This window comes from Lonchura striata, chromosome 1 (assembly GCF_050655825.1).
Source record: "Lonchura striata isolate lonStrDom1 chromosome 1, ASM5065582v1, whole genome shotgun sequence".
In the NCBI taxonomy this organism is placed as follows: Eukaryota; Metazoa; Chordata; class Aves; order Passeriformes; family Estrildidae; genus Lonchura; species Lonchura striata.
Window position 1 is genome coordinate 70,395,572 of NC_140703.1, and position 22,619 is coordinate 70,418,190.

Sequence of the window (22,619 nt, forward strand, 5' to 3'; positions counted from 1 at the left end):
ATCATCTTCTTTTGATTATCTGTTTGAGAGGAACAGCCTTCTAATAGATTTTTAGTTTTCACTGTGGTGTAGGTAGTACAGCAAATGCTGCACTTAAAAAAAATAACAAAGTACTTTCTATCTACTCTGTAAAGCTCCTCTCACATAAAGTTGGGGAGGTTCACTGCAAAACTCCAGACTGAGGTCAGCACTGGGCAACTGATATATACTGCAGAGTTTGGGAACTACATTCTAAGCCTCCTACATCTCTGACACAGGTCAAGAATGCAAGTGAAAGAGCTATATCGACTTGCACATTCAAACATAATCCTCCTTTTAATTAATCTAAATCATAATTATGTCTCCAATCTCAACCAATTTTTAAGCTTCAAGTCCACTCCCAGTTATTTTCAACAGTCTTCTGTACCATTCATTCACTCACAGTATTTCCAAAAAAAATTCAAATAGCACACAAAGATTTCAGACCATAAGTTTTCTGAGAAAGCATTCACTACTACTAGAGGTACTTCAGCTAAACTACAAGAAAACTTGTATACCAAACATGAATTTTGAAGTAAAAAATGTTCTGATCACCATACTTCCTCCACCCATCTCCCAAAACCACCTCTGGAGACCGACAAACAGGATATCCTCACCTCCCTCATTTTCTGCAATGTGCTAATGTTAGTTAGGAAAAAGATTGCTCAAGACAGCACAGCTGAGACCAAGGGATGTTTGCATATCTCACATCCTGACTTTCACACCTTCAGGACTAGTAATTTCTGCCAAGCTTAATGCAGCTCACTATGGTTTAGTAGCACCTTATCACTCAGAGTACAAAATTGCTCTAACTCACTTGGAAAATCTACTCTTAGTAGTTTGACAACCTTCAAGAAGACAAAAAAGTTTATTAGTACCAATGAGCTTTCTATGTTTCCCTTTCTCCAGCTACCCTCAATCCTAGGAGAAAAGGAAAAGGAGACAGACACAGCTTCTCAATTAAGAGTTAAAACCTTTGAACTTAACTCCCTGTAGAGCTCCCTTGATCTTACAACAAAGGCTGAGGAACAATAAGCAGACAGAAAACTCTGTTTCAGGTTTCACATTACCTCTACATCTACTCCCAAATCACTACCTGCTTCAGACCCCTAAGTCTCTTTTCCCTACAGCTGCAGAGACTCCTTCCCATGAAGGTTGTATGTTCCACAGGGGAGAGTATTAATTTTTCATTAATTTTAATTAATTTTAATTAATTCCTTCTGCATTTCTCTGAAGGCTTACAGGAAACTATTCCACAGCAAAGCTAGAGCAGTTACCACTTCACCAATTACCAATAAAAGAACAGCAGCTAAGAGGCTTCAGTATATGGACTGCTCTAAAAACTAGTAATTGCACTGTTTGGTACATAATTTTTAACAGAAGTTTTTTAACAGTGAATTAATTTCTTTTGGAAACATAAGGTATCTCAGCAAAGAAAGATGTGTCTCTGAAAGCATGTTTCAAGGTAAACATTTTTTCAAATCTCCTAAGCTATACCAATTGGATAAAAATGCCTACCTGTTTCACTGCTCTGAATTCCATCTGCAGCTTTAAAGGTGCGTGGATTCCTTGGATGTTTCTCAGCGTGGCAAAGTTTGTTTTATCTTGATTTAACTGGAACTGTCACAAACAATATTGATTTTTATTTTAGAAAAACTTAAAGTACAGCCGGAGAAGAAATTTCTGACATCCTACTTAACAGAACCTGCTTACTAAATTTGTATGTAAAAATCCAGTGATACCATCAAACATATCTCAAGCGTACAGGAAAGAGAGTGATGCAGTAAGATTTGTTCTATGAAGCTGAAATTGGTTTTTTTGTTACATTTTATTCCAAATTAATAGGAGAAATTTTATTTTGTTATTTTTGATAATCAGGAGATGTAACACCACCAAGTGGTACAGTTTTGCACTACTTTACAACAATATTGTCTGGATTTATAGGAAGCAAAGTCCAGTTTAAAGATCACAAAAAGCAATTTGATATCATAGTAGATATCATAGACTACTTGAAAACACTTGATGTACTTCTTTTCTGATCAAGCAGGGAAACAGAGCACCACCTACACTCCTTATGATTGCAAAAAGCAAATGAAAACTCTTATTTTCCCCAGCTGCTCTCAGACTTACCAGTAAGATGAAGAAATTTTATTTAGTAGAGGCTTTTTAAAGAAAAACTGCTCGCTCATGTATACTAGAGTACAAAGAAACAAGTTCTACTTAATGATAAATTTAAGCTTAAATAATAATAAAAAACCCAAATCTCCAATTTTAAAATCCGTACTCCATTACCATGAAAAAAGTCTATTATTATGAGAACATATTTATGAGCAGGGGTCTCAAAAACCAATTGAAAAATACAAGTCAAAGATATCACAAGCATTTTCTTTGTAACAATCCATATACTGAATTCTCTTCAAAAGGTAGTAGAAAATACTATTTATATGCCTCATCCTAATTTTATAATTCTGGTTACATTATTTTTCCATTTCTTTTATTTTATAGAGATAAGGATTTTTGGATAGCAGAGATATTTGGTTTCTACCAGTGCTGCCTGAAAAACTTTTTTAAGATTTACAGCAGCAAAAACAACCATGACTATCTTAGGCTAAGTTAAATATATTCCTGTTCAAATGTACATGAAAATAATTATTAAACTGGCTATAAACTTACAGAAAAAGTAACCAAATGTGGAAGAAACAATTTAGAAGACCTGTATACTTCTTAGGGGATCACATGGCCTGTTTTATTTCTGTGCATTTTTTGTCTCATGTAATCTTTTAATTATGCAGGTTTTGTATATCAAGAACTGAGTTAAAAACTAAGTTATAACAATCAGTTAAAAAAAAAGTTAAACAACAAATAGATCTGAAACATTAACAGTATTTATAAATAAGCTCACGAATTTGGTGTCACAAAACTATCCTTTTAATGCAAGGCAACACTAACACTGGCTAAAATCAGAATTTAGATTTATGGATATTATATATATATATATATATATATATATATATATATATATACAGTCAGACCATGTCCTGCTGTTTAACTTAGCAATTTGGAACATTCTATCAAAATAACATCTTTGCTTCAGGACAGTTTGATACATCATATCTTCTGCACTGACGAAGCAGGCACCAAAGACATTCCCTTCAGTCAGCAAGTCTGGTCTCCCACTACCTTGCACAGACCACTTGTAATGGTCCATGAGCAAGGACTGAGCCAGACAAGACTGCAAACACTTATGATAAACTGCAGGTGTAAAGCATCTAGCTGGGATTGAGCAATTCATGGAAAAACATGTACGTGTTCACAGGCTGAAAGTCTGAAAATGAAGACAGTAAATCTACAGACAAAATGGGAGGATCAACCTTCACGAGGTGACAGGCGTGCCCTTGGCCTACCTATGGTGGCTGCAGACACACTCTTGGACGGCTAAGCCTGACCACACAAGTCCCTACTTGGAAGCCTGCTTGGGGAGAGATGTAAGTAAGAGAATAATATTAAACAGACTTGCTGACAATGTTATTTGTATAAATAAAATTTTACTGTTGTTGAACACCTTCATTCTGTTAGAGACCCTGCTCATTAGTTGCTACTATACAAAGCAGTCCAGATAACCACCCTGTTAACTTAAACTTCATAATTAGTTAAGAGTGAAGATGGCTACATTTGATGTTAAGCTTACATTTTTTTCTGTCAACTCCAGTGGGTGGCTGGGCAACAATTCATTTTTCACACTTGTAAAGCTAGAAGAACAAGTAGAAAAGACATTCATTTCAATTGGGATATGTTTTTTTAGTTGCATTCCAAAACCAATCTCAGATACAAACACCAGTCCCCAGAAACACACAACTAGCAAAGTCCAAACTACAGAAAAAGATTAATAGTGAAGCAGCAAGAAAAACCTCTAACTACAGCACTACCAGGAGAAAAAGTTTCAAATATCTTTTATGCTGGACAAAACAGAATGTGTTTTTCTTCCTTGATACCTTTCAGAAAGAGATGAAAACACTAATAAACGAAATCATTACATATTTAATTATGTCCAAGCTACACTGTATCTCATTTTGAAGCCTCCAAGCTTTACAATGTTATATTGTACATACTTGCCCCCCAATGCCAGTTGTATGGCATTTTAAACTGCATGAGCTTATTCTGGATTCATTATCCATGACATAGACGTAAGTATCGCACTCAGGTAAAAATGGCAAACTCCAAACTATTTTTATTATATTACTTTTGGGGTTTGTCCCAGCGCTGAAATTAACCATTTACCACAGTGTTACGGCACACTCACATGAATGTATATTAAAACTATCAGATATTGCATAATTATCAATACTTTGCTGTTTATTTTCTAAAGGACAGTATCACAGAGGTAAATGCCAGTTTGCAACACACCTTGCAAAAAAACTCTATAAAAAGCCAACATCTAACAGATGCTGAAGTTCAACACTGTCTATGACACAATTCAGCAAGCAAAAGTGAAGCGTACCCTCTGCGCAGAAGATCATGACCTTCAAATAGCCCTGAAGCTGAAACATCTGCAAATGGGATACTATCCTTCAACAGAGAAGAAGTGCCTCTGGAATTCTGGAAGAAAAGAAAAAAAGGATTACTTTACTTCAACAGAACAAGACCACTTTTATATGGGCCATTAAGCCAGCCAAATGAAAGAAAGAGCTCAAAAACTCCTTAAAGTACCACTGGGCAAGCCCTAGACTTCAGAGTTTCTTTAAAATAGAGGCAAAACATCCAAATCCATAAACCCTACACTAATACTGAATTCTTTCAGAGGGTCTGATAAAAACTAAGGTACTGACAACATTTTTGGGTCTGCTTGACCCAGATCAAGTTAAACTGACAATATACCCCCTGTTTGTTCCACCCTGGGCTGCAGGGATGGAAAGAGGCAAGTCCTAGCTGACAGGACAGAAAGGAGTATTTCTTCATTTACTGCAATACTGACACAAGATCAAATTTGGCCACAGTTTGAGGCTGCCATAAGGAGGACAAGGTGTATTCGAGCAGCCCAGAATGCCAGTTAACTGAAAGAACAAAGGAAAGTAGGAACTTGTAGTGGATCACCAGAAGTCCACAGACTTAGTAAGTACTGCTTACTGGTAACTTAGGCCATTAATTTCATTCTAACCTACCTGAATTTATCAAAGTGATTTTAGGATTGTTCAAAAAATTGTTCCTCCGATAGGGCAATGTCTAATAAACAGCAAAAGGTGACAGCAATAAATTCTGGGAGGTGACAGTGATGAGCAGCTCACTGCAAGGGTTTTCCCCCAGCAGCACTGTCAGATCCAACAGAAAAGTCACACTTACAGTTAAGTTAGTACTTCTGTACCAACATGCGAACCCTCAGTAACAAAGAGCTGTAGAACAGTCCTAACATGCCTGTTGTTCCATGCATATAACCCATATACCAATTTACACACTCAGCACTGACAAGAGACTGCTGCAAATGAAAGCATTAGATACGGTACCTGGGGGACGTGACAAGAGGGAAAACCAAAGTTAAACTCAAGGAGAAAACCACGAAACACTCCCCAAAAGCAACACTCCCGAGTCACCCCAGTGCCCGTCCAGGCAGCCCCAGCGCCGCTGCCCACCGCCGAGGGCCGAGGCGGGACCTCCTTCCCGGCCCGGCCCGCTGCAGGGAAGGGCTTTAACCACAGCCGCCCCGAGGCCTCCGCGCCTCCCGGGGCCCGCGCCCGCGAGGAGACCCGCCATGGCCGCGCCGGACCCCTATGACTCAGCACGGCTCCGCTGCCCCCGGGGACGCCAAGAGGGTGACGGGAGGGGTATCTGGGGGGGGCAGCAAGTGAGGTCCGGTCCGGTTTGGCTCGGCGCAGTCGAACACAGGGACACCACCACCCACCCGGCGCCGCCGCTCCCGCACTCACCATCTTGAGCCCCTGGACGCGCCGGCCACTTCCGCCCCGCCCGCTCACTTCCGCCCGGCCCCGGTGCGTCACCGCGCGGGGCGGGGCCGGACCGGGGCGGCGGTTCCTGCCAGGGGCGCGGGGCTCGTGTGAGGGGCTCGTGTGAGGGGCTCGTGTGAGGGGCTCGTGTGAGGGGCTCGTGTGAGGGGCTCGTGTCCCGGCCTCGGCCTCCTTGGGCACGGCTTTCTTACTCGTAGGTCTGTGCCCTGTAAACTGAGCGCGCTGCTCACTGAAGCACAGAAGCACTTAGGTGGGAAAAGGCCTTTGAGACCAGCGAGTCCAACCCGTGGCCGAACACTGAGGCTGCCTCATCCGGTTCTTCCCTAAACACCTCCAGGGATAGTGACTCCGCCTGGGCAGCCCATTCCAATGCTAAATTACCCTTTCTGTGAAGAAATTCCTCCTCATGGCCAACCTAAACCTCTAACCTCTCCTGACAAAACTCGAGACCGTTTGCTCTTGTCCTGTCGCTTGTTATCTGGGAGAAGAGGCCGACCCCCCGCGGCTGCACCCTCCTTTAAGGCGCTTCTAGAGAGAACTTGGGTCACCCCTGACATCTTTTCCAGGCTAAAACTCCAGGTCGTTCTCACATGCCAGCAAAGCCCAGCTGTCTCAGTGCCACCGTGGTCCCAAGCAGGAGCTGAAGCTGACCAACACCTTCCCATAGCAGCCGGGGGCAGCCGTGTCTGTGGTGTCTTGGTGTGGAGAGCTTTTCTCGGTCAAACCCACCGTGTCCCACTCTGCCACAGGCAGCAAAAGCTGCTTGGGTGACACCAAACTCATCACAGTGCTGACAGCCTGAGCTGATGGGACCAGGCAGTGAAGCTTCCAGAGAGTTTTCCATATATTTCAGTGCATAACTCCACATGTGTATCTGGGATGTTTATTTTATATATTTCTTCTGAGATGTGTAGCTCATTTAATCCTTTAACCTTTTCATTTGGATTACCCTTAGTGACCCAAACTGACCTGTTTTTGTGGGTTTTAAATGTGGCAATTAAACGTCATCTCTCTATCTCACGCACACACACAGCTACAGAGGCAATATTTAAGCAGGAATTTTCTATGTTTTAATGGAACTTAGATTTGTAAAAAAAAAGACTGAAAAATGAATACACTTTATACTCTGTTTTCCTGTTTCTTGGACAATATCTGTACTCCTCTTAAATCCCACCCACCCCTCACATTCTCAACCCAAATTCTAGCCCTTTGTATTTAGGTCTTAAGTTTAAAGCAAAAACTTCAAAAGAATGAGAATGGAGGACTAGAGTTTTTAAAATCATTTTTAGGAAAATGAGTACCACAAAGGTCTCTCTGATCTTATAATTATAATGGGTACTTGGTTATTGTGGTGTTGCATTCATTATTATAGAATAGATGTGAATACAAAAAACAAATCAAGTTCCTGTTTAACTGCAGCATACAGAAAGCTAGTTTTTGTCACTAAATGTATTTATTTATTGACTGAGTTTGTTGATCAGGATATGACTGTAGAGATGAAACATCTAACTTTCAAAGTCATTCTTGCAGGACACAGACAGGATGCAATCACTCCATGTACATTTTTGACATCACTGCGATCCACAGTCTAGGCTGCATAACATAAAAGGGCATACATTGCAAGAAAGAACTGGTTTTCCTTTAGAGGCTTTCACACTAGGGAACACTTCCAGACATAAACACAAATCACACACGTATTTTTTTCATCAGATTACCAAGTATTTCAAATTGAAGCAAGGCTTGATTCCTTTCACAAACAACTTTGCTTTAATGATCTTACAGCGAGCAGCTCGACAGTGGGTGATTGGGTTCCTCTCTGCAGCCCCACTGCAAACAAATAGGAATTGCACAAGCAATTGTCAGGCTGACCAAACCTGGGACCAGAATGGGAGCCCGTGGTGAGCGATTTGACAGTCCAGGAGCAGCTGCTCTGCATGTTGCAGGCAACTTCAGGGCTGCCACCAGCACCGGGGTCACCAGAGAGCAGACAAGCGCCCACGGGCACTGCATCAGGCACAGCAGCCCCGGCACTCGGCGCCCTGTGTGCTGAAACCTCCCTGCTGGGAGCAGTGCTGGCTGCAGGGCTGCATACTCTGCCTGAAGGCATCTCCCTGGCAGATGGTAACACGATAGAAAGTGACATGCAGTGACTGCAATTGCTAAAGGGGCCTTCTTGTCTGGGGACACTCTTAAGAGGATGTGGATACCTTAAAATTAGTGTGAAAATAATTATAGCTCCTCTAAATTGGTGACTTACATAAAGTTAGGATAATGAATTTCATATGTTGCCTTTAAAGATACACTCCAAATGTTTTGGGGTTTTCGGATATTTTTTTCTCATCACTTTGTGTAAAGGAGGTCTAAAATATATTACTCTTTCATATGTTTTCTGGATATTTATTACCACAACATTTTTGGAATGTCAAATCTGGTCTTTTTGGTTTAGCTGTGTACATTCACTAAAGATTTAAGCTACCTTTAGACTTAGACATTTATCTTTCGGAAATGAGGAAGTGTTTACTCTTTTTAAAGAAAATGATACTGGTCATATGGTCTTCTATCAGTTAAATTGGAATTAAAACCCAAAAAACCTCATTGAACAAAGCTTAGACAGCCTGACCTAAAACAAATCCTGGTTTCAGTTACTCAGCTTTCTCTTGCCTGGATCCCAGCATGGCATCATTTCATGGGAGGTCTGTACATTTCCCGCTGAAGCCTCCAGAAGAAAGGTGGATTCAAGAATTGTCACACAGAGGCACAACATTAGCTCAAAACCTGCGTTATCATAGCAGCAGAGTTCCCAGAAGAGAGCTGGCTTCTGCAGATCTCCTCTTCCATGGGTAAAAAAGTCTGATATGGAGCAACCTTTACTACCTAATCCTTGTCCTGAAATTTTTTTGTGGGGGGCAAAGGCCGCAAAAAGAGTATGTTCTCCAAGGAAGCTTGTCTTTGTATCCATGTTTTTTTTTTTAATATTGATGCAGCTTTGTCACTTTTCAAAATATAATTCCTTTGACATATCAGTGTCAGCAATGTGTTCTGACTACGTGAAGCTCTATCAGAAGAAAACCTTTATCCTGTGGGACTGGGAAACTCTTTCACTGGTCTTTGTCAACAGCCAGTTATAACTTGTTAAAGTGAAAGTACTTTTTATTTGTTTTTTAATCAAATCAAATAAACACATTTTCTTTGATCTTTAAGAACTCCTTTCTTGTTAACTTGCTTTATACTTTTATGTTTTGGCATTCATTGTAAATCTAATTATTTAAAAAGTTATTTTGTTTTACATTATTAAACCTTTTCTGAATTTAAGATAAACAGAGGCATGTTTTGTTAAAGATTAAAAATAAATTTCACACAAAACTGCAAAACGTAGCAAAGATAATAACATGTAGGCGTCAGACTGTTCCAAAACAAGACTCTCTAGGGGCTCTTCTGAACACACGGCTTCGTTAAAACCATGTTCTGAAAGAGCTCAGGAAACCCCTGTCTCTAACCCACCCTTTCCTGAAGCTGGTGAAAGTATTTAGAAAAAAGTTACTGTTGCAGGGAGACAAAAAAAAAAAAATAGAAAAAAAAAATCCCACATATTGCTGAAAGAGCTTATTATTTCCTGTTTGTTTACTAGCAAAATCTAGTTTGTAGGATCTTCTTTAGTCAAAACTTTCCCATCCTCATCGTTCAAAAGCAGCAAGCATCCAATAGGTGACCAGAAAGAAAGCATCAGGATGTCTATATTAATGTAGACTTTTTTAAGATACTGAAACATCTAGTGGGGAAATAATACTGACCATCCCTCATTTCATTATCTGATTTATAAGTCATTGGTGAAATTTAAGTGGAAAGATAATATATCTGTTTTCAGTTCCTTTTTTGGTGGGTCAGACAAGGGAAGCCAGTTGTGTTTTGATCCAAGCAATGTACTTGGATTAAAAAGGAGTCCTTTTTCTCTAGAAGTGATGACTTACTTTGCAGCTTGTCAGTGCTTTTGTAAGTGTAGCAGTACTTTTTTTGTACTAATCCGTTGTTTGTACTGCGTGAGTGTGGGCTTCGCTGCGCTCTTTGTGCAGGCTCAGAAAAGCAGGATGCTGCGCTGGGAGAGCCGGTCACTAGGGGATGCTCAGCACCCGAACACTCCGCGCCTGCTTCCCACAGCGCTCGCCAGCCGCCTCTGTTCAGCCTCGCTCAGATACTCCCGCCTGGGTTTGAGTACTTTTGCACTCGCAGTGCTGTGAGAATTATGAATCAAGATCAAAAGATAAAAAACATGGTATGCGCAACAGCTGAAGCTATATGAGCAGTACTTGATGGAATGCTGCTGGGTTTATTTCCCAGTTAATGGATTGATAACTATTTTCAGTAAGCTCTGTTACCTCCCTTTGACACTATGAAAGTAATCCTGCAGGCTGAGTCCAACGTTTAGCCAAGCGAGTGTTCACGTAGTCAGGACCTCTGGTCTGAAATCAGGTCCCTCATGAGAATTCAAAGGAAAATATTTTTGTGTTTCCCCTCAGTCTGGAGTGATTTTTCTCCCAGGAGCCTACCCACTCTGAACATATAGGTGAGACTAAGAGCACATTTCCTGTGAGAGTGTTTTCCTACGGGAAACCTTGAATTTAATTAATGGTAGTCACAGCTGAAAGAATTGAATGGAACATTACTTCCTAGTCCTGCTACTGTGCAGGAAAAAAATCCCACAAGAGTTTGCCAAACTGCATAGCTCAAAAGGGGAATCTGAGACTGCTTTGACTCGTCACCACATCCATTAAGCAGCTAAATAATCAGAAGTCACCTTAATTTCCTCCTATGGCTGAACACAATAAATGAACCCATAATCACTAAACTGAAAATTTGGCATTCAGCAGAGAAAACAGGCATTTTCAGCAAAAATATGTGCATCACTAAGAATATTGTTTCCTTTCCCTCTTTTCGTTTCCCACTAAGAAACTGTCAATCAAAAATATTCTCCATGTTCATTTTTTGTTATTTTAAAAATTAAATTGTGACAAAGTTTCTGATCCAGCCACAACGTGCTTAAGTATAATAATTAGGCCCACGGATATCATGATAGTGTCTGGCTTAGAAATAGTTAAGGCTTAAATCTTCAAAGGCAATAATGTGTTGAACTCCTCAGGATGTGAGCCAGCCAGTGCCTAGGTTTAGCCAGCAAAATCAGAAACATTGACCAGGCTTGGCTTAGTTTTAAATCTGATGACTCATTTTTGACAGAAAACTGCAGTTTGCTCTCTTCTAGGTAGACAGAGGTCATAGTTTACAGTAAGCTCACATGCAAACCCTGACTCTTGTAGAGGGCTTGTTTGACTTACAGAGTTCCACTCAGGTGCAATGATCCCACACACTGGAGAATGGAGTTCACTGAAGGAGCAAAAAACAACATTGTTTTTGTAATGGAGAACTATTTCACACTTTCTGCAGGAAAAGCTTTTATTGCATTCAACAATATTATATTGTAAATGGTGGTGAAGTTAATTGTTTCTAGGGAGAAAATAATGTATCACAAATTTTATGTTTTGTTCCTACTTTTTAAAAAACTTTATTTTTTGAAACTATGAGTATACATTTTCCATGGATGATTTTATTCATCCTTCCTTACTGCAGGTTTTCCACATAATGGACTTGACTTGTTTTGATCTTCATATTGCATCTCTTAATTCTGTCTTTACAGCTACCTGTTCCATGGCATTAATTACTTTTTTTGCTATATATGTCATACCAACAGCTTAAGTCATGCTCCTATAGTTCAGTTTATTGCTGTAAGATGCTGACTGTATGTTGCTGGAACTTTGTCACAATGAGATTTCCTATTCAGTTTATATCATATCATGCTTGTGACAGAAACTGTTAGTGAATTCAAAGAGTGGCAGCTTTATACTTACTAAATAAAGAATATTGCAGCAAAGAGCCAATACAAGTTTAGAGCCAATACAAGTTTTTTTCACAGTTATTGAAGCACATACTATTGTGAAGTTGTAGAAAATTCTGTATTTAACATACTAAACTTAAACTAAAGAGAAAATAAACAGACTAGGGTAATACCACTGGGTAAATTCTCTATTTTTAACTCTATTTCTGCAAAGGAAGATTGTGGATCAACTTCAGAGTGACCTTCAATGGAAAGGAAAAAGGAAAGAAGGAAAGAAAGAAAGACAGAGAGAGAGAGAGAGAGAAAGAAAGAAAGAAAGAAAGAAAGAAAGAAAAGAAAGAAAAGAAAGAAAAGAAAGAAAGAAAGAAAGAAAGAAAGAAAGAAAGAAAGAAAGAATAAGAAAAAAGATAAAAGAAAAAAGAAAAAAGTAAAAAAAAAAGAAAAAAAGGAAGAAGGTAGAAGGAAAAGAAAGAAGAGAAAGAGAGAAAGAGAGTGAAAGAGAGAAAAAGAAAAAGAAAAAGAAAAAGAAAAAGAAAAAGAAAAAGAAAAAGAAAAAGAAAAAGAAAAAGAAAAAGAAAAAGAAAAAGAAAAAGAAAAAGAAAAAGAAAAAGAAATAATTTGATTTAGTCTGGAGCAAAGAGGATGCAAATTAACTGTGAAAACTTATGTGATTTCTTCTTCTGGAGGACTTTTTCAAATTGTGAAAGATTACCGGAAAAACAAACCCCAAGCCATTTATTCAAAGAAGCAAACAGTCCTGAAAGAGTTTGGGAAATATATACAGTGGACATTTCAAGACAGACTGTCATATCCTCCTCTGAGAGTAAATTTGCGTTAATACCTTTGTGGTGAAGGATCAGAGTGGGCAGATCAAAGCAATATACAAGCTCAAGGGAGATGAGGAGGGGGAAGGAGGTCGATATTTGGATTCAAGGGCTCCCCTTACTGAGTTCTGCCCACTGATGTTACAAAGAGCCATGCTGTATAATTATTTTCATAACATCTTAATAAACTTGAATATGAAGTTAACTTGATTCCTTCCTTCTTCCCTGACTGTTCTTAGTAGTTGTTCTCCAATCTCATTGTTCCAGTCATGAAAACTTAATATCTAGACAGAAATCATTCACAGCCAGTTTATACCTGTTTGTTCTGGTGGCTTTTATCTCACATGGTTCTTTCTTCATGAAGAGGACATGAAAACTATGATAATCCCAACAACCCTTCCCAGACCACACTCCAATCTTACATTCTAGAACATGCATAATCAAACTTTTGTAGAGTGCTTCAGATGAGGTCACATCAGTTCATGCACAGCTACAGTAATACAATTTTTGTACAGTTTAGGATCACGTTTGTGTTTTATTTATAACTGCTTCACACTGGTGCTTCTCACACAGGTGAGAGAGCCTGCTTCTCAGGCTTTCTCTTCATCTCAGATATTTGATTGGCAAACACTTGGTTTGCTGTGGGAAATCTTTTTTTAGTCTTTAGTCAAAGATCCTGTTTTATTTTGATACGTTTCTATTATTCTCACGTTGTTCAAGTGTGATTAGTCTGATGTTCCTCTGGTTTCAGACCTCATGGCTTTCTGGGCTACCATTAACTTTAATTAACATATTTCTATTTCTTGAGTGACCATCAGCTATGGAAATATGAAATAAGACTGATCCTAAAAATAGAGCCCAAGGAACTCCAATATATGCTGAATCGTCACATTTCAAGGCACTTTATTGTAGTCTTCTGAGAAAACTTCTATTCAAATTTCAGTCCTACCGTTATCACCCTTCTTCTCAATCTTAAACATTTTTCCTCATGTTGTCTCAAGTGCTAAACTAAAATTATGCTTAGATGAGAGCTGTACTTTACTATTTTCAAAATATCCTTTTTACAGTCAAGTAAAGATATTTTATTGCTATGACACAGCCTCCTCTTGGAAAATGATTTTTTTTTCAGTCTGTGTTATTTTTCAATTACCCAATGTCTAATTACACTCTCCTTCAAAGTATATTAAAAAAATTATGCATATTGTTATAATCAGATCATTGATTCTACTGCTATCTAAAATATTCCTTCCCTCTCTTTCCTAAATAAAACTCCTAAGTGTACTATGAACTAACAGATAAAACCAATATTTGCAAGATTTATTAAGAACGCTTATTGTAAGATTTGTGATTGCTGTGCTGATTCTTTGAGAACTGAGGGTGAAAATCATCTAAGGTATGAATTTTGGTTATTTAGCTCTTAAAAATTTTCTACCACCTTGGAAATAGACATTTCAAGTTCTACAGATTTCTTCAAAATTACCATTCAGTCTTGCTGTGATGTAATACCTTTTCATTCTGCTTGAAAACTGAGGAAGAATACTCATTTTTGGTGGCTCTGCCCTGGCTAGAAATTGGATCTACATCAAATTTCAAGAACAGCTGTATCTGCATGAAAATTATGATTATAATTTTTCCTAATTTTATTTTTCTTCTAGATTCCTACTAAAGCTGATTGCAGTAAAACTATAGTTTTTGGGTTTTCTTTGGGAATAGCACACTGACCATCCTGAAAAGATAAAAAAAATCCTTTGAAATGGAGAGGAAGGAAGAGTGTCTGGGGCCTTCTCCTCTGGGATATTTATGTCTACAGAACATAAATAAGAATAATACCCTAAATTATGTGCTGGATTGTAGCTTCTCAGTACACAAGATTTGACTAAATGAGGCCAGATTTTTCTTCTTGTAGTAGAGAGGTAACATGGAGATCTGCTCTGTGTCCAAGAAAAACAAGCTACTTTTCAATATATGTTGAAAAATAGTATTGGGGTTGGTTGATAAGCTATTTCAACCATTCTCTCTCTCTGAATGGTAGATATGTTTGACTACACTTCTGTCTTATTTCATACCCATTTTTATGAACACAAGACTAAAGCACCAGGTTTCACCATACAAATGCAATAACTAAACTATGCCAGTGTTGGTCCCAAGCATTCTTAAAACAAAGTCTATCCAGTGTGCTTACAAAACTCTAAAGATCAGAATTTTCCCAATCTTTAAATAAAGAGACAATTCTACTTACAAGTGTACTTAGCATTTTGCATTGCTCTTATTTAGCTCAGCCTGCCAACACATTTTATTTATTCCCTGAAGCAGTGCTCAGATCCAGCCTAAAATATGTGCTTCTGCACATTCCTGGGTGGCTTTCAAAGATGGTCTGAAAAAGGTACTCATTCTTCAAGACAGGTTTCTGAGGGTCTGCAAACTGGAGCCCACCAATTCATCCAGGGAGATGGTGGAGTCACCATTTAAGGAAAGACTGGCTGTGGCACTCAGTGCCATGGTCTGGTTGACATGGTGTTTGGTCAAAGCCTGGACTCAAAGGTCTTTTCTAACCTAACTGATTCTGTGATTCTGGGATCTCTGATAGCTTCTTACTAGTCTGGTAGTGAGAGACTAATGCAATAATCTACTTTTCTGCTTCAATGCCACATTTCCCAATGTTTTTCTGGCAGTTTTCCTGAAAGCTTGTGAAATTATTCATCCATCATTTCATACCTAATATGCTATAAGCTCATACTTTCTTTAGTCTAATGACAGATATTATGGGGGAAATCTGCTGTCAGTTGATATCTTCATCTGCTCTGCTTCCAATGGCAACTCACACATATTGTAAGGACTGACAACTTACTGGGTTTGGTATCACTGTGGTTTCCCAAAAAGTTGCCCCAGATTCCAGAAGGAGAGAATTCCTCTGAAGAAAGATTACAGAGATAAAGAGCATGAAGCGATGTGTTTGGCCCTCGTTGTAGATATGCTTATCTATTATTAACGTCTGTCTGGCATATTTGAACATAATAAGATGTGAATGTTAGGCGATAAGAAAGAGAAGAGTAGATTTCAGGATTATTTCTCTGTTTAAAGGATTTGACATCTGTCCTATCCCCCACTTCCTTTCCTAGCATTTAAAACCACAAGCTACTGACTTATGATAATACATTAGCATTTGTAATACTGTTAAAATAATTCTATTCTTTGAAAAATTATGAAAAAAGAAACTCAATCTAATACATTAATTCAGCAGCTAAAAACCACAGCAATAATTATGGAAGAGAGCTCCTTGAATTTCTATGTGTGTTTATTCACAATAAAATATCAAGAAAACGTAGCTGTCGTGTAGCCAAAGGAAGGATGTTATGTGCTTACTTACTGAAACAAGAAAGCTAAAAAACAGTTTTCCATTGTCTCCCACTCACATATTTTTCTTGCTTTTCCTAATTTTCCTGTAGTAAAACATAACTTGCTGACTTTGCAAATTACGTTCTTAAAATTTTGAAAAACATTTCCTACTTTCTGCAAGAATTCTGTGAACACAATTGTGCCAGATTTTCCTTGAAACTTTGAAAATCCAGGGAGTCAGTATCTAAGTATGGAGACATGGCATGCATTATCAAGTTATCCCTATAACTTCTTTCTTTCTTTATCTTTTCCCGAGCATGGAGCCTTATTCTTCTCTTGCAGTGCATACTCCACTGTGGCCTTCCTCCTTATTAGCAGTGAAATTCATATTACAGGCGTACTTTAAAAGTTGGTTGTTCTTTCAAGCAGAGGAGAAGCAGAAGAGAAAAACGATAAAGCCATAAAGTATTTGCTTCTTGTCATGTAAGTGAAGGTCGTACAAGAAGTCATTTGTAACAGGCTATGAGCCTTAATTACAAAGTTTGTAGGTAGGTAATGTTTAGTCCTCATTCCATAGCCTCTTCCTTCCTCTCTAGATCACTGTTCCTTGGAGCTCACAATGTGTCTGCGTTTTCCTAAAAAATCATTGCATCTTCCTCTCCAGGAAGTGGTTTGTTCTTTTATAGCAAAGCCAAACTTTGTCCTCTTTAAAGGCCATATGTCCTCTGCTGTCTAGGGACAACAGCCCTGGACACATCTGAATAGACATGCTAGAGCATGCATTCCCTCTTCCTACACTGAAGAGCTGACATTCCAGTAAAACAGATTTTACAGCTGCCATCTTCTGTCTGTGCAGATGCAGAACTGATTTAGAGGGGTATTTGTCCTTACACACAGTTGTTTTCATAAACATGCCTGTAAGATGAACCATAATTTTTCATAAGTAAGCCTGTGTGGATCACTGCTCATCCATTCTTTCCCATGCTATAAAGCACAAGAAAACAAAATAAAATAGATCATGGGGTTTTTTTGAGTGAGCTGGACCCTAACATTTCAAGAATAAAGACAGCCTATTCATTCCCTGTTGATTCTTTGTGGTCCACTGGTAGGGAATGTGGGGTGTCCTATAAATGTTATTTGATAAAAGCTGAGGCTAGGCACCCTGCTGTTTTTAAGGATCATGCTGAGACTAACTGCTGGTAGGATATGCAAGAGAGCAGATTTGTTTATCCTTATTTCTCCGCTCACATCCCTGAGCACACATGGTTGTTGTTTTTGTTTTGACTAATTTTGACTTTTTTAAATGTGAGAAAAGTGGTTAAAATGAAGTCATCCCTGTCTGAAGCTGGGACTCGTGTGAAACAGTGGAAATGCTGACAGGCCTCTGGCAGGAGCAGAGTGAATAGCTGTCCTCCAGGGGTGGATGCTCTCCTGCCCTCCCAGTCCCATTCATACCATTGTTCTCAAGGAAGAGGAAACCAGGCAGTGGCATAAGAAAGCCCACATGCTTCACACACTCCAGCTCACTGGGAGTGCCCAAGACCTTGTAGAAACCCAGAATGTTGAAAAGTTGCAGTGATATATTTTCATTTCTTACCTGCTTGAATCTACCTTATTATTTTTTCCAAGAGCCAATCAGCATGGGGTTTAAGTATTTGAATCACATCTGATCATTGAGGTCTGCAAGCAATGACAGTGGATTATGATAATTTTGTGTCCCAGATTTTACTTATCTATGAATACATAGATTTTGCTTGTTTCTTAAGATAGAGGTCATTTTCTTCCCATGCAGGTTTTCTGCTAGTTAAAAAAAAGTTAAAAAAATGTTGCTTATCATTATTAATTATTTTTCTTTGTGTAAAATGTGCAGGCACTGCAATATAAGACAAGGGTCACAGCTTACTAAGTAATATACATAGAGAGAATGAAAGTATCAATTTAACTGTAAGATGCTTATACTTCAAGCTTAAGAAAAGTCAAGGGATGGAGCTTGCAGATGAGCTCTGTAACCTTTAATTTTTTGTCTCATAGCTGAGTATTTAAAATGCCCTTGGTAGTACAAATGCACGCTTATAAGAGTGTAAGTCAGTATGTGGTAGAAGATATTTACATCAGGTGTAGGAAGCCTCTGCACAGGGATCTGGACAGGTTGGGTTGATAAAACAAAACCAGTTGTATGAGGTTCAACAAGATCAAGCATTTGGTCCTGCCCTGGAGTCACAGCAACCCCAGGCAGTGCTACCTCAGACTGAGAGCAGTGGCTGGAAAGGTGCTCAGTGGAAAAGGACCTGGGAATGCTGGTCAGTGGCAGCTGAACATGAGCCAGCTGTGCCCAGGTGGCCAAGGAGGCCAGTGACTGTCTTGTGCCAGCAACAGTGTGGCCAACAGGACCAGGGCAGCGATGGTCCCCTGACCTTGGCACTGGTGAGGCCATACCTTGAATCCTGTGTTCAGTTCTGGGCCTTTCACAGCAAGGAGGACACTGAGGGGCTGGAGCATGTCCAGAGAAGGGCAATGGAGCTGGGGAAAAGTCCAGAACACAAGTCCTGTGAGGAGCGGCTGAGGGAGCTGAGGGTGTTTTGCCTGGGGAGAAGGGGTTCAGGGGAGACCTTACTGCTCCCTAAAACTGCCTGAAAGGAAGGTGTAGCTGGGTGGGGATCTGTCTCTTCTTCCACATAACAAGTGATGGGATAAGAGGAAATGGCCTCAAGTTGACCAGGGAGGTTTAGATTGAATATTAGGAAAAATTTCTTCACTGAAAGGATTGTCAAACTGAAAGAGGTTGCCCTAGGGAAGTGGTTGCCTTCCCTGGAAGTATTAGAAAAATGTGTTGATGTGGCACTTGGAAACATGATACACTTGGCAGTGCTGGAATAATGGTGGGGCTCAATGACCTTAAAGGTCCTTTCAAGCCTAATGATTCTATAATCATCTTTAGCTAACTAAATTAAGTCAGGAGAACTGTAATTCCAGGCAGAGTGTCAAAGTGGAAGATAATCAGTAGAGACAGCTGAGATGGGACATTCTAGAAGCATGGTTGGGAAACTAATCTTGGCAGCAGGTAAATTGGTAGATTAATTTGCTTTTGAGACAGCTCCTTACATTTATATCAATTATAATATTCTTGGTAGAAGAGTTTTACTCCAAGATAAGATTTTTGCTTTACTGAACTCAGGCTTGAGAATAAAGTTTCACTTTTGCTTTTCTTAGATATTGCTTCACCTCCTGACTCACCTGGAGAATAATCACATTGGGATTTGTGGAGAAGGCAGACAGACAGACCACCACTTGGAAATACAGGACATAGTGTCTACTAAGTGTTACATGGAAGAAGTCATGTGGCATTTTTGTGGTGATCATGGCATTCAAAGAGTGCAGTGCAGTGAGATTTCTGCTGATTAAAGAACTTGCAAAGATCTCTGTGTTAGTAAGCAGTCAATATACTTGTCTTAGGACAGTTACAGAGATATTTTTTCCAAAGAATAATTAATATCTAAGCAAAGTTTAATTTGAACCATTTGTTTTTCATCCAGAAGTTTATTTCCTGGAAGTCATTGGGACAACTGTATGGTTTTAATGATCTCATTTTTTGATACAGAAATTACAATGTGGTTTTATCAATGTATTATTAGCAACAGTGCCAAAAAAACCCCATCACCAAGTGCAGTTATTAAGACCCTGAAGAAAAAGAAAGATCCACCCTACTTTTTATTCTGTTCTGATTAATGCTACATCTGAAGGCTTGAGGAAGAAGTTTTGTATCCTATCTTCCTGGGTGAGATTCTAATAACCAAATCCATATGTCTACATGATAGATTCCTGGAGCTAAACCTCCCAACTTTGCTGTCCATGACTCTCTTATGGAACAGCTTGTCTTACAGTAATACAAATTATTCAGAACTTAAGGAGATGCATCCTGTCCTTTGCCCTGTTGGAATCCACTTGTGCATTTTCTTTAAGTATTATTGAAAGATTCACAAATATGTAAGAATTAACAGATTTATCTTTATTTAATAAATCAGCAGCTGACTTATATTGAGATTAAGATATTTGCCCCAAACCAAAAGAGCTTGTTACAAATGTTGGACATGACAAATGATCTCTTTGGTTCCAATCTGGCAAGCTAGACAGAACATACTTCCTGTTTTCAAACTATTTGGAACCTGTGTATTAGCACTGTATCTCTCTATGTCCTGCAGCTATATTTCTCTCTTGATTCTGCTTCAGCAATAATTCAAACACATACTTGAATGCTACTAAAACTAAATTGGATTTCAGCATGTCTTCCTGCATTGGATTTCTCTCATGACCCTGTAAATCATAAAATCATATAATAATTTTAGTTGAAGGGATCTTAGGACCTCATCTGACCTAAGCCCACTCCCACACTCCAAATGGAGTTAGCTTTGAAGTTACACTGTGTAGGTCAGGGCCTTGAGTACCTTTGAGGATGAGGATTCTGCTGCAGCCTCTTCTCCCACCTGGGCACCTCATTAGGAAGATTTTTCCCCTACATCTAATAACACCTCCCCATCTAATTGCAACCTTTCTCTCTGAGAAGAATCTGCTTTCTATACCCACCCATTAATTAGTTGTAGACAGCAATCAGATCTCTCCTTTGACTTCTGTTCTCCAAGATGAGTAAACTCAGTTCTCTCATTCTCACTTCATGTACTCACCCCCTTAAACATTTTGATAGCCTTTCTGCCGGTCTTGATCTAACGTGTCCTTGTACTGAAGATCCCCATGCTGGGCACAGCAGATCAGACTTCTCTCACACACACTGACCAGAGGGGGACACCGCTCTGTTCAGTCTACTGGCTGTGCTCTCACTGATGCAGCACATTCAGTGCTGCGCAGCAATACTGATGCAGAGCAAGCAACACGGAAGAGAGAGCACAAAGCACAAGCACTAAGCAGGTTCTGCATTTATTTACAACCATGTGAGATCATTTCTGCTCTTTGCCTGAGGGCTGACTCCTGCCATTAACAAAGAGAAAATCAGAATGGGAAAGATCCACAAATCAGCGAACACTGACTACCTTTGAACTTCGGTTCAAAACCCGTTTAGTTTCAAAACTGCATTTGATAATTTATGCATTAGTTTGTCACTGCTGAATGCAACATATTAGTTTAATGTATGCCTTCCAAGTGCCCCAACTGAGCCACAAATTTTTCTCACTAACGTTTGTGAAAGGTGCTGAATGCCTTAGATAAGGGATGTGCTCAGCTAAATTTGGCAAACTCAAATATCTCAGACAAAAATCAATTTGTGATGCACCTGTTTTACATTTGGGGGTTCACACCAGCAGAAAAAGGCATGTCTTCATGGTGTCAGTTCAATTTTGAGTGGTACAGCTTTGCTGGGGTGTGTTTTAAGTTTCCCCCCAGTTATCCCGGCAAAGGCACTAGTGCTAGGTGAGACTTGGGAAGGCACAGGGACACAGCTTCATTTTGTCAGATTATGAACCCTGCGTGGAAGATCAAACCATGAATCAATAAGAAATTATGCTATTAGTCTCTTTATATAGTATCTGGTTAATGACCGCTTCGATCTCTCTGACATTTAAAGTTAGAGAAAAATAGGAAAAAAGATAGGGGAACACTAGAAGATGTTAAAGCTAACATAATAGTATTTATAGTGTTCTTAAAAAAACTAATCAGATATCTGGATGTATAAATTCAATGTCAGTGATAGCTGGGATCCAATTTTTCATTCTTGACCACTATCAAATAAGAGTTTCCTGTCCTGGAGTTCAGACATGCTCTTTGATTCACCTGTAATCCAAATTCCAGACAAGGCCAAAACATATTCTAATGATCTCTAATGCTCCAAACTCTCATTGAATTTCTGACCAGTATGTACAAAATTTTGCTAAATGAATCTGTGGAGAATTGCACAGACTGGAGTGATACATGCCCTACTCCAGTGAGTTTCTAGCACTAACTTTTGCTTTCACTATTTAAATAAAGTTCCTTCTCTTTTGGATGACTTGGCAAACATTTAAGGCTCTTTTGAATGCTTTATATTTGTCTGTAAACACACGTGTCAGTTTTTGGGGGGTGGGTTTAGTTATTGTTCATAGCCTTTTGTGGCCTCTGACTGACATTTCCTATTATTTAAACAGCTAATTAGTCCCTTTTTATTAGGTGTAAATGTGTTTCCATGCTTTGACAGGCAAACACTAATCTCTGAACTTCAGTAGCACGTAGGAATTTATTGCCTGTTAATTGTGCCCTAGGGCATAGTGACTTTTAAAAGTGAAATAACAATCGTTACTTCTCCATATAACTGCAGTGCCTGTATTGTTGTAACATATGTACAGTTGGATTATCACTCATACAGAGGGCAGCCATTGAAAACTATACTGATTTTTCAAATAAGGTGAAGTTTCAGATATACTAACAAAGTACAATATCTGGTTGTTACACTTCAGTCCGTAAGTGATTTTTTTCAAATGACTTAATATTTTTTCTGTTTCTGTCCATCCTGGTGACAGCATGAATGCCAGATTCTGTGGGTGTTACCTGATTTTTCTGATTATGTGTAATGATTTCAAATCCTTTTACATTTTGCTGCTTCTGTAAGGGTTTACTTGT

The 22,619-nt window shown here is 39.1% G+C and overlaps 1 protein-coding gene across 1 annotated transcript in view; it reads right to left on the minus strand.

Annotated features, from left to right (window-relative positions):
- POMP (proteasome maturation protein) overlaps window positions 1-22,619 on the minus strand; it is a 35,837-nt gene that overhangs the window by 2,615 nt on the left and 10,603 nt on the right. Inside the window, exons 3-6 of the mRNA XM_085588421.1 lie at window positions 5,517-6,204; window positions 4,517-4,614; window positions 3,707-3,767; window positions 1,537-1,638 (exon numbers count right to left, since the gene is read on the minus strand). Coding sequence (XP_085444547.1) covers window positions 1,537-1,638; window positions 3,707-3,767; window positions 4,517-4,614; window positions 5,517-6,204 — 949 coding nt within the window. The remainder of the gene's footprint in view (window positions 1-1,536; window positions 1,639-3,706; window positions 3,768-4,516; window positions 4,615-5,516; window positions 6,205-22,619) is intronic.